The 13,365-nt window shown below is 34.0% G+C and overlaps 1 protein-coding gene across 1 annotated transcript; it reads left to right on the top strand.

The window, feature by feature from the left end:
• The first annotated feature begins 12,657 nt into the window (after positions 1 to 12,657).
• On the top strand, positions 12,658 to 13,365 carry LOC136971557 (general transcription factor II-I repeat domain-containing protein 2A-like). The gene has a single exon (XM_067266015.1). It carries the CDS (start codon positions 12,658 to 12,660, stop codon positions 13,363 to 13,365), a length of 708 nt encoding a protein of 235 aa, XP_067122116.1.

The raw sequence follows: 13,365 nt of genomic DNA, 5'->3' as shown, positions 1-13,365 counted from the left end.
GACATTTGGCCCCCTGGTGTCATAATTTGAAAAAATGTAGAATTAACTGAAAAATTTATTATTTTATAAAAACACATCGTATTCAATTATTATTAATAAAATGTAATTTGAAAATGTTTTTAAATAAACTAATCGAATATTTTGATCGTAAAACAAAACTATTCAAATTTTATTATTTTTAATGATTTTTTTGCCACATTTTAAAATTTATAAATCAGATTTGCATTTTATATAAATATGAATCATGATTAAGTCCGGAAATATTTTCTTATATAAATATATAAATATTCGTTTTCTTAGGTATCAATGCGCGAGTTAATAGGACTTCAGGTGGCGCTGTAAATCAAAACAATGGGTACGTTCATAAGGGGCCCACCCATAAATTACGTAAGGTATTTTGGGGTAGGTGGGGGTCAAGGATTTTTTACGATTTCTTACTCAGGGATAGAAGATAAAAATATTACGTAAGACGAGATCTATTATTTTTTTATCTCGTTAAGTGGTGGAGTTTTGAATTTGGCTTCAATTTGGCGGTTTCTATTAAGAACGCTCGTTGTACTAACGCCATCTCGTGTGATGTGATAAAACACTAACCCTCTCCTCTCGGAGGGAAATTTCGGAAAATCCCCTTCTTATTGTGCATTCTCGTGAGACCGTGTACCAAATTTCAATTTTCAACCCCTAACTGTTTGGATTCTGCGCTTATTAGCGAGGTTGAGGCCGAAGTTTTCAACGCGAAAACATGTACGTCAGACGTTCGGTGCCGCTTACCTGTAAGCCTAGAAGTTTGGCAATGGCGTTTGGAAAGTCAGTGGAATCATGCTCGACATTCCAAAGGCCATTGCCAAACTTCTAGGCTTACAGGAAAGCGGCGCCGAACGTCTGACGTACACGTTTCCGTGTTAAAAACTTCGGCCTCAACATCGCTATTGTCATCATTATGAATCCATCACGATTATATTATAAGATATTAAATAAAGTGCAACCTCGCTTAACGAGCATAATTCGTTTCAGAGTCTTACTCGTAATGCAAAACACTCGTTAAGCGAAACAATTTTTTTCATAGAAATTAATGTAAAATGCGATAATGCGTTCCACGCCGAAAAAATGCTCAAATGTTTTATGTATAACGTTTATTCAAAAAAACTGTACAATATACACGGTTAAAGAGCGTGAATCACCATATTTTCTTCTAGTGCGGAATGAACCATACTGGAATGAGAATTCGATTTGCAGAAAGAAAAAAAAATCACAGCTAATGTGTTTGATAAACACTCCAAATGATATGCCAAATTCTTGGGTTATGTAAAAGCTATAATTAATTAAATATTAGAAATTAATTAATTTGACTGGAGGTAGGCAGTTGTTTCCATCTCGTATTAAATTTAATAATTATAAATAAATAATTTTAATTCAGACATTTCTAAAATTTAATTTGGAATCGGTCATTAAATTTAATGACCTAAGAATTTTGACTATCGTTTGGCGTGTTTATTATATAACGTGCTATGGTTGTTGATGTTTATAAGTAATACGTGTGAACACAAGTTTGGAAAAATCAAGGTCTGTATAAGAAGGTCAGGACACGCTCCCGTGATTCTATGCGGCAGCGGCCATGTTGGGAATTATCGATAGAGATCACCATACGTGGTCCCTGCGTGAGTCGACTGGCAAGATTCTAGGTCCGAATGACGGGGGGCAAATTGTCGACCCCCTGGAGAGCAAAAAAGTCAAACGAACCATACCTGTATATGTGCGCGTTCGCGAGATATAGCCCTCGAAAGATGCGCCTACGTCATGCAGGTTCGCGGGCAAAAAAACCGGGTCACGTGACCCAATATTTTTTTCGATTTTTCCACTTCTCAGTGTTTAAAAAAAAGTGTGCGGTTTTTGAAGAAAGTTTGGCGGCGAAGGTTTACATGTGACGATCGACCGACGTTTCTGTCTTCGCCCACATGTCCGCATCATCTGTATACGTGTTTTTTCTGATGTACCCGTGCACGAGGGCGATGAACAGAAACGTCAGGAGAAAGACGACTGCCCAGCGAACGGCGAAGCTTGTGTGTGTATATATATATACAGTGGTACCTCGACATACGAGTGCCCTAATATACGAGTGTTTTGAGATACGAGCCGCCGAGCGAGCGATATTTTGCTTTGAGATGAGAGCAAGATTTGAGATACGAGGAATCGCACACTACACCACTGCACACGACCCCAACATGCGGCCCGCATGTTGGGGTCGTGTGCAGCGTCTAACGGTTTCTCCCACCTCAGACTAGACCTCAGTCTGTGTGCTTGTTTCCCTCGTTTTCGAAGAATTTTTGATAAATTGGGTTCGCGTTTTACGCTTTTTGTACATTTACAAAACATTATCACATTTATTTTTATAACCATGGGTCCGAAGAAGATGATGATGTCTATTGAATTAAAGCGTGAAATCATAGAAAAACATGAGCAAGGTGTGCAAGTAATTGACTTGGCGAGGATGTACGGGCGTAGCACATCAATGTGCTTAAACAGAAGGAGTTGATAAAGCGTATAATGCCAGCTAAGGGCGTTACAATAATTTCTAAGCTCCGGACGTCTCTCCATGAAAAGATGGAGAAACTACTGATGGTGTGGGTGACAGAGAAGCAGCTTCAAGGAGAACCTTAACACAAAGCATCATACGTGAGAAGGCACGAGCGATTTACGGTGATTTGCTGAAGCAGATCCCACACACTTCCACAAACGAGGAATCGGAGGACTCGTTTAAAGCCAGTCAGGGCTGGTTTGACAACTTTAGGAAAAGGACCGGCATTCACTCCGTCGTCAAGCATGGTGAGGGAGCAAGTTCGGATGTGAAGGCAGCTGAGGTTTAAATCAAAACGTTTTCCGAACTGATAGAAGCCAAAGGATACATCCCCCAGCAAGTCTTTAACTGTGACGAGACAGGGCTTTTCTGGAAAAGGATGCCAAATAGGACTTACATAACGGCAGAGGAGAAGACGATGCCAGGTCACAAACCCATGAAGGATGGATTAACTCTAGCACTTTGCGCCAATGCGAGTGGCGACTGCAAAATTAAGCCTCTGCTAGTATACCATTCGGAAAATCCCAGAGCCTTTAAGTCACATAAGATTTTAAAAGAAAAACTGCAAGTTATGTGGAGGGCAAATCCGAAGGCGTAGGTCACCAGGAAATTCTTTGTGGAGTGGATAAACCTGGTGTTTGGCCTTTGTTAAAAAATATCTACAGGAAAACAACCTACCCATGCAAGCCCTTCTCGTCCTCGACAATGCCCCTGCTCATCCACCAAATCTCGAAGATGATTTACTCGAAGAGTTCAAGTTTATAAAGGTTCTCTACCTACCACCCAACACCATTCCTATCCTGCAGCCCATGGATCAGCAGGTGATTTCTAATTTTAAGAAGTTGTACACCAAGCACATTTTTCGGCGCTGCTTTGAGGTGACGGAGAACACAAACCTTACCCTTCGAGAGTTCTGGAAGGACCACTTTAACATCGTGATATGCCTAAGAATTATTGATCAGGCCTGGCTGGGTGTTACGAGGACCTTAACCTCTGCATGGAAGAAGCTGTGACCTGAGGCTGTAGCTGAAAGAGCCTTCGAAGGATTGGAACCCGAAGTGTCAGTGGTAGAGGAGATTGTTTCTCTGGGAAAATCTATGGGTCTGGAGGTGGATAAGAGAGATGTGAACGAACTCGTCGAGGAACAGTCTCAGGAGCTGACAACCGAGGAGTTACACGATCTACATTCGCAGCAGCATACGGTGGTTCAACGAAAAATTAGTTCTGAAGAGAAGCCAGAGATGGAGGAGGTTATCTCTACAAGAGATATAAAGGAGATCTTGGAAATGTGGGAGAAAGTTGTGGAGTTCGTGGATAAAAATCACCCCGAAAAAGTTGCAACTGGTCGTGCATCGGAGTTGTTCAACGAAACTTGCCTAACTCATTTCCGCAATATCCTGAAAGGGAGGAAGAAACAAACCTCCTTGGACAGTTTTTTTAAACGATCTGCAAGTGAAAATGAGCAAAGCGTGACGAAAAAAGCGAAGACCAGTGACAAAAATTAAGCGCTTCTGTAAGCACTTCACTTTTTCTTTTATTATGTTTTTATAGAATATGTATTTGTTATTTATAAACAAATGTTTCTTCTTGTAAATACATTTTTCTTATTCAAAAACACTTAACAAAAACAACTGAGGTGGTGTTTTGGGAGCTGGAACAGATTAATGGCATTTCAATTAATTTCAATAGGGAAAATTGCTTTGAGATACGAGCAATTTGAGATACGAGCAAGGTTACGGAACGAATTAAACTCGTATGTCGAGGTACCACTGTATATATGGTGCGCGTTACCGAAGGATACTTGTACGCGAAACCTGGATTATATGCGATTGTTCGGACACCATCTTCGTCGTCGCCGACCTCTAGTACATAGCCGAGGAGGAGGCGCGGCGACGGCGACGGCGACGGCGACCGGCGATTTCACCCCGTTCTACACAAGATCGGAAACAGGCTAGACGTCGTCAGGTAGCGAGAGGAGGACACTCTGTCGAAGGTGAGTGCAGGATCTGTTTTCTTGGCCTTTTCGGTAGTTAGAGCGTGTTAGAGATAGCGCGAAATAAGAAGCGCTCTCTGTTTACGTAGGAGCGGCGTCGGAGAAAGCGTTGCCTAATTAGTCTTGTTAATCGGGTTTTCTTTGGCCTTTGCCGACGACTATCGTTAGAATAGGGCTTGCTGCCCGTTAAACGCGCGACAGGCTTAGCGGAGAGAGCGGTGCGAGTCCCGACGGCGCTCCCCGGAAGTGGTGGTCGAGAGGTGGCACCCTCGTGTTTAGGGGGTTTTTAGGAGTCTCTAGTCAGTTGTAACAGAAAGCGTTCGAAACGCAATTTTTAGCTGTACTTGCGAAAATTTTCACTTTTAAATTTTACTCCATTTTTGAAGGTCTCGAAAAGTTTACATATAGTCATTTTGGGGGTCTATATCTCGCGAAGGCGCGCTCGTACACCCATGGTTCATTAGACTCTTTTTGTTCCTATCAGTATGCTCTACAGCTCTGTTAAAGTCCCAACCGCGTCATTCGGACCTAGAATTGGACCACATTAACCCAATTTGATAAACATATAATAATACTATAATATTATATAATAATAAAATAACTTAATTCTTTAAGTACGGAGTACTAATAATAATTACTACACAGTATGTAAACTGTATTGACAAAATGTATGCAAGTTTAGTTTCATAACAAATACATAATAATAAATAATAAAAAAAACTTCAAAAACTGTTTTTTCTCGCTTTTTCGTTTGCAAATCGGTCGATCACTTTTTCCAGATCAAGTTGACAAGCTATTGTTTTTTCAATTGATATAGCCAAAGAACTAAGACAGTGTTATGACACGCTGCTTCTTAAATAAGTTTTGATTAATTATTATATACAAACATTTTTTTACAAATGTTTTTACAAGTTTTTATTTTCGCCCTTTCTAATTTGGCGCCCTCGTGAATCGTGTGCCTGGAGCAATTAGCTCCAACTGCTCCACGGTAGCTACGCCGCTGTTTACATGTTCTTTTATTGATAAATTGGGCCAGTTTTTACGGAATAATTTTAAAAAGACATTCCTAATAAGGGAATTAATATGAGGTGGCATTACTTGTAAAAACTTAAAATTGTCACTTTCTCTGTTAGTACTTTGATATTGGCATAACTAATTGCGATTTATGATACAAAAATCAAATAAATTTATTTATATTATTGTAATTGTCTACTCGAACATTGCTTATTAGTAGGACTTTATACTGGTGTCTAAAAATTTGGCACAATAGCGACAGCTAAGCATCTGCTATGGAAAATCCCAGAGGAAGAAAGAGAAACAACAAGGAAAGGTATGCAAGCCATTTTAAAAAACCAAAAATTAAAAAAGAAAACTGTAGACAAAGTAAAAAACTATAAAAGATACTTAGATAACGTTAAAAAATTGTTAACAGAAAATAATATAGAATTACTTCAAGGTGACAAAACAAAACAAACAATAGTCATGGAGTCAGAAAAGAAGAATGAAATAATTAAAGATTTAATACAAGGAGGAGGTTATAAATTACTAGCAAATGATCCTAGAAAACGTATACAAAATGGCTTTAATAAGGAATTAGAAGCTTTAAAAAAGCAAGATTTAATAACAGAAGAGGAATACAGAAAAATTTAAAGTGAAAATAATCGCATACCAAAATTTAATATTAGAGCAAAAACACACAAAAATCCAATTAAGTATAGACCGTTAATAGTTGTTAAAAGTCGTGTGTACTATAATTTAGAAAAATTCTTAAAAGATAACTTTAATATGTTAGAAACTTCCGATTATAGTTTTAAAAATGTTGATATATTATTAAACAGATTAAATGACGAAAATATTATAATTAATAAATATATCAAATTGTTATCTTTAGACATAAAAAATATGTATCCTAGTATAACAAAAAATAATATTGAAAAATCTTTACAGAAAATTAATGCACCAAACTGGATTATTAAATTGTGTTTGTTAGTAATGGAGAACAATCATTTCAAGTATGGCGAAAACTTTTACAGTCAAACTGAAGAGATACCAATGGGAACATGCATAGGTCCAAGAATTGCCGAAATTTTTATGATAGAAATAGATAAAAATATTAAAGACATAAAAGGAATAATATTTTATAATAGGTATGTAGACGATTGCATTATTTTATTTGATAGTAGAAAGACTAGTGAATGATTTAATTTTAAAACAGGCAAACGCAATAGAAACTAACATACAATTTGAAATTGAAAAAGAAGTAACTAACAGTATAAATTATTTAGATATAACCATGAAGAGAACTGATAATAATTTAGAATACCAAAAATTTATAAAACCTATGCAAATACCAAGGGTACTTCATTATAAATCTAACGTTCCACAAGCTATGAAATTTAATATCTTCAAAATGTGTATTGATAAAATTATAAATAGAACTAATAAATTACAAAATCAGGATATAAAAATAGAGCAAGTAATAAAAATGTTTTTACTTAATGGTTATACCAAAAAGATTGTAGAAAAATGGTTAAAATGGATTAATTGTAATAGCATAAAAACTAAAAATTTTGATAAAGATAAAAAATGTGTAAATTTATGTACGAAAAATTTTTGAGAGTGAAAAATATTTTAAAAGGGAAAGTAAAATTAATACCCGAAAAAAATAATTTATTTAAACGTTATTTATATCATAAATCCGACAAACAAATTAATTTATTGGAATAAAAAGAAATAGTTTATGCATTTAATTGTAATCGTGACCCGTCAAGAACTTATATTGGCGAAAAAACCAAAAGGAAATTAGATAATAGAATAAAATAACACACAAGAGCAATCAAAGGAAATTACGCAAATTCTGCCGTTGCAGAACATTGTAATAATCACGGATGCCAAATTGATATAAATACGATTAAAATTAAAAAGAAAGAATCTAATAATTACAAAAGGCAATTATATGAACATATAAACATAAAGAATGAAAAAAAAAACAGAATAAACAATAATTTAGGGACAATAATTCACCAATCCTGGGACGCCATACTTGCTGACGTTTACAAACAGCGAACGGTTTAAGTGATTGTTAAACTCGCATTAACATTGATGTCGTAAGTTAATGGAGAATGGAATTATGTAAGTTAAAACTTATGGGTTGATATTGTAATCCGGTTTTAAAGATTAATTAATTTATTGTAATTGTACTTTATACAGAAAAATGTATTTATTAAAATCGGCAATTGTTATTTTCGGAAGTACAATCTACTTGTACAAGGTATTGGGACACTTTCCTACTGTAAGTTTTTAAAAAATTTTAATGTCAGGTATTTATTATTACACGTAATGTCTTATTTATTCATTTTAATTATTTTAGTAGTTTGTAGTAATTCTGCTGATGAGGCAGTGGCGTAGCGTGGGTGTCAGCCGCCCGGGGCGGAGGAAAATTTCGCCCGCCCCTTAAATTTTCGCCCCCCTCTTAAATAAAATACGGGGAATCCGTCAGTACAGTCTGTACTGACTTGACAACACCGTCTGTACTGTACAGACGATGTTGTCAGTCGCTACAATGAGCAAGATGTCATTATTATACATTCATTTAAAAAAAGGGATCCCCCAGTTTCGTCACAGAATAAGTAATGAAAAATTCCGTGCTCATTTCAATCGGTCCGAATCGTAGGTGTGATAAAAATATGAAATGAAATGGTTCAAATTTTTACAAGATATTATTATTATTATTTATTGTGAAAAAATTCCGCCCCCTAAAAGTGTCGCTCGGGGCGGGCCGCCCCCTCTACGCTACGCCACTGTGATGAGGAGCACGCTAGCCCGAAACACGTATCTATCTATGTGTACAGAAAAAATTACTACTACAGGTGAATTTTAATAAAACTTTGTTTTCTCTGAACTAACTGTTGTTATTGTGTCAAATTTTTACACACCAGTATAAAGTCCTACTAATAAGCAATGTCCAAGTTGACAATTACAAGAATAACATTAGAAATAAGGACAATAAGGCAATTTTAATTAAATTTATTTACATTTTATTTGGGCATTTAATGAATATAAAATTCTAAATATTTATTGCAAAATTGAAATATTTTATAATAAAAACAACGAATTATGATGTTTTTAATTATAATTTATTCGAAATCTCATTGTGTATTAACAGTAATTTTTATACAAATATTCGATTATCCATGTTTTTATTAATTAAAAAATTACACAAATAAGCAAAATATTATTTATTCGATATATATATTTCGTTTAAAAACATTTGGTTCGGAATTAATGATTGCAGATAAACGTTCGTGTTACTGACAAGAATACAGTAGAGCATCGATTATCCGACTCAATTGGGAACTGGGGTTGGTCGGAAAACAAAAAACGGATAACCGAAAAGTATGAAAAAATACATTATTAGTATAGTATATTAGTATATCTCATGTAATTAGCATATTAGTATATCGCTATTAACCTACTTCACGTTGAATTTTCATCGATTTTAAGCCTAACAACTTTTTTAAAAATAATTATCTTCGCTATTGTATCGTTAAAAATTTTCTTTTTGCACAAAATAAATACAGTACTGTACTGTATATTGAAAAATATAAAACAAAAATATATATATTCAAGTTACATATTTTACATAAAATAGGCCTATACATTAGAAAAAGAAGTCCAAAATTTTCTTTTGCTTCACAGCTGACACTCGTTTTTTTTCCGCTAAATCTCGCACACGTTTTAAAAACAGTAATTGGATAGCGTCGTTAAATAAAATTAAGCCTCGTTTAAATGCTGGCCTCCCTTTCATGGTCGAGCCAGTGTTGCAAACTAAAACTCGAAAAAATTTAACAAAAATAATATTAAAGTAGCCAAGACAGCGAAATATTGTAGCGCCGCATCACTAGCGGACATTTGAATTTGTCGACTAGAACGCGGTCGGTTAATCGATGTGACGGTTGATCGGGGGTCGGATAACCGATGCTCTACTGTATATTCTGTTTTTAATTTTGAAGATTGAATTAATTATAATTTTTTTAATAATGTTGTCCGGAAGTTTTTTAATGTACAAAAGAGATTTTGTGAGTCTGAAAATAATTTCTAATGAATTAATGTAGCTTTCATTACTTTGACAAAAGTATAACTGCCTTTTCTTCCATTAAATACTGTAGTAAAATTATTTCGTATATATTGCAACTTGGAAAATAATTCTGTCTTTTCGGATAGAGGAGTTTAAAGTAATATAAATTTATAACTCATTTACATTTAAGTTCATTTAATAAACAAATGTGACCTACACGAACGAGATCAGCATAACAAATATTTTATAAGAATATTAAAACAAATCTCATTGTTACTATCAAAATTATTCTTACTAAAATAATTGCAGATTTTTTGGTGCTGGGACAAACGTTAAAACATAGATGTGAATGCAATTTTTCATAGCTACTATACCTATTCGTTGTGTGGGTTAATATGGAAGCATTTAGCTTCGAGTGCTTTTCTCTCCAATGCTGCGATCGTACGATCCATTTTTGCCACTTGGCCATACGCGGGTGCGGAAAATAATGCTTTCCGGGAGGTCTTTTATGGGTAACTGGCCCCTATTCAGGCTTTACAGACGTAGAGAAAACTCGGAAAACTCCACGTAGCCAGCTCGTCCGGGCGAGGTGCGAACCCACGACCGAACTCCCAGTGTTTAAGAAACGGAACCTCTTGGCCACTGGTGGGCCTTTTCATAGTTACTCTCTAGGATCTCGTGAAAAGTTTTGGACAAATTTAACATTGAGTAATAATTAATTATTACGCAATAGTAATTAATTACGACTGCATCATTAAGAGCAGGATTGATAATTAAGAAAAAACTGGGTTTGTGTAACAATTGCATTCCTGTTAATAATTATAAACCTCTTTTGTTTCTTAAGTAATTTTAACTCACAAATTATCTAGCAATAATAATAGCGCCATTTGACCGAAAAATAAGCACAGCAGGAAGATTAAAATGAAAACGATATTGAAAGTTTAACTATATTTCCAGTAAACATAACAGCGGCATGCTAGAGGATGAAATCAAAAAACTTTATGATCGCGCATTTTGCAGAAGATATCGGCTAAGAAGTAACAACAAAAACATTTGATGTAAATCGGTAAAAGTTTATAAGTTAGAGATTGTTCGTGTTGTTGTAGGATATTGTTTGTGGATTGATCGTGCTGTTAACAGTGAAACGTTGGATACATTTGTTAGTCTTCTCTTCAACACTTCTGAAATTCAAAAGTTCATGAAATGTAGAATGCAATGCGCTGGCCATCTGAAATTTTTAAAATATTTTTAATCACTAAATAATTGTAAATAAACATTTCGACTATAATTACCTTGATAGGAAACTTTCTGGTGATTTCGACATATCCACACATTGACATTCTTAATTTCAACTTTTCTGTCAGTGGGATTACATACTGTATTTTTGCCAGAGATATGAACAGTACTTTGAATGTAAAAAAACTGTATGGAAGCAAAAGCTCATTTATGCGTACTTCTGCCGACTTCCGAAAATGATGTTTTATTATATTTGTATCTTGTGTGTTTACAGAGAAAGAAGTTATGTCTCAGATAAGCTTTGTTAAAAATATCATGAAATTGTGTTTAATATTATCATTTTTGATTAAATTTTATGTAATTAGGAAAATATGACGTTTAAGCCTTTGTAAAGTGAAAAATATTCATTAATTAAACGTTAGTCCAGTATTTATTTTTAAATGCATTAATATTGTATTGGTAAATGCTTTAAAATAAAATTTTGGATAACTTATGTTATTGCATTACTTTACGAAGTGCTTATATACGTAATTGCATCAGTTTTAGCACCTATTTAATTAGTTTCATTCACGACAGCGAATGATGTGGATGATTGTTTCTTTTAAACAATTTGATCGAAAAGTTACATAAAATTGGGGATGCACAATCATCCGAAATTATTATTATAATTTTGGTTAATACACCTAGTCGTGGGGGGAAAACACATTATAATTTTGACTGGAAATAACTGGATTTATGCAATTTTAGTTTAATTAATGTCGTATAAAACTGACTGCTCTTACAAGTTTGCTTAAAACATGCGACTCAAAATACCCTAAAATGTAGCTCAAGAAGTAGATCACGCTTGTCCTGACATTCTTATACAGACCTTGAACATCACAACCGATGCGAGTGCCCTCTGGTGAGGCATAAAAACGAGAGCCTAACGTATTATTGGGATATAATCAGTATTACCGTTCCTAGTACATTTGTACTTTTCGGGTACATTTTGTTTTTTCGAGTAAATTGAAAGTACACTTAGACTTTTAGTACATTTTGGGTACATTATAATATTTTAGTACAATTTATGGTACAAAATAATATTTCATGCCTTAACGAACAAATGTGAAAAAAAATTAGTTTAATAAAGTCTCACTGCTTGCTAATTTGATTTACCCAATCACAACATACACATGGTGTATGTCGGTCGACGTCAGCAACATACAGATAGTTGTATGTGCAAATGTCTTGATTCAGTGGTCCTCTTTCACACGTGTGTCAAACGTTTCAGTTGTCTGCACATTTTCATGACCTTGACAAAATTTTTCACGCCACGTGGTTCAAACAATTTCAACTCTGTGAAACCAAAATAATGGACAGGTAAGGAAATCAATGATTTTAAACTTTTGTCATCAATAATATCAAAATATCCTTTAAGTCACAGTCGAATTATTACAGAAAATAGTTTTGAAATTGTACAAGTATAAATAATATAAATATTTTTATATTATTTTATACCACTATAATTTAATTCTTAAATTATGAACTTCAATTTTAGTAATCTTGGTAAAAAAAATAACTTTTGTTAATTTGAATTTGTTCACACATATTTTATTTAAAGTTTTTTTTTATCTATCACTATTATATTTTTAGAAAATCAACTTTTAATTCTGTAACTCTGATATTGATGCTGAAAATAATGACGTTGTTTATTTTACTGACGTCAGATGGTTAAGCAAATCTTCAGTTTTACAAAGATTTTACAATCTCTTACCAGAAATAAAATTATTTATGGAAATGAAAGGAAAACCTGTTAAAGAACTTTCAGACTGCGAATGGCTGACAGATCTTGCGTTTTTTGTCGATATTACAATGCATTTGTCAGAATTAAATATAAAAATGCAAGGAAAAAATCTTATCATATCTGAATTTATAACCTTTATAAAAGCATTTATATCCAAGCTCAAATTATGGAGCACGCAATTGCGTAACAAAAATTGTCACTTTTTCCCCACTTTATTACAACGCACCGAACCTAAAAATTATTTTAAATATGCAGAGAAAGTCGAAGAACTAGAACAAGAATTTAAAAATAGATTCGAAAAATTTCTTAGCCGAGAAAACGAAATACGAATAATTACGGCACCTTTTTCAGTAAACATAGAAAACGTACCAAATGAACTTCAATTGGAGTTAATAGACTTGCAAAGTAATTTAGATTTGAAAGATACTTTTAAAGAAAAAAATTTGGTAGATTTTTATAAAACTTTTATCAAAGAAAATCAATTTCCTAACTTAAGAAAGTATGCGGCAAAAATTCTGTCCTTATTTTGTACAACTTACGTATGCGAACAGTTTTTTTCTGCAATGAATTTAGTGAAAAGTAAAACAAGAAATCGGCTAACAGACTCTCATCTAAAAAATAATTTAAAATTAGCAATGACAAATATTCAGCCAAATATATCTGATATATTACATTCGCATCAATTCCAGCAGTCACATTAA

This window comes from Centruroides vittatus, unplaced genomic scaffold, assembly GCF_030686945.1.
Source record: "Centruroides vittatus isolate TY-2023 unplaced genomic scaffold, ASM3068694v2 contig_2604, whole genome shotgun sequence".
Lineage (NCBI taxonomy): Eukaryota > Metazoa > Arthropoda > Arachnida > Scorpiones > Buthidae > Centruroides > Centruroides vittatus.
The sequence above is the reverse complement of the archived record's forward strand: the minus strand, read 5'-3'. Positions and strand labels throughout refer to the sequence as shown.

Bases quoted from the DNA above. Each gene is read 5' to 3' on its own strand.
- LOC136971557 (XM_067266015.1), top strand. From the start codon at position 12,658: ATGAAAGGAAAACCTGTTAAAGAACTTTCAGACTGCGAATGGCTGACA.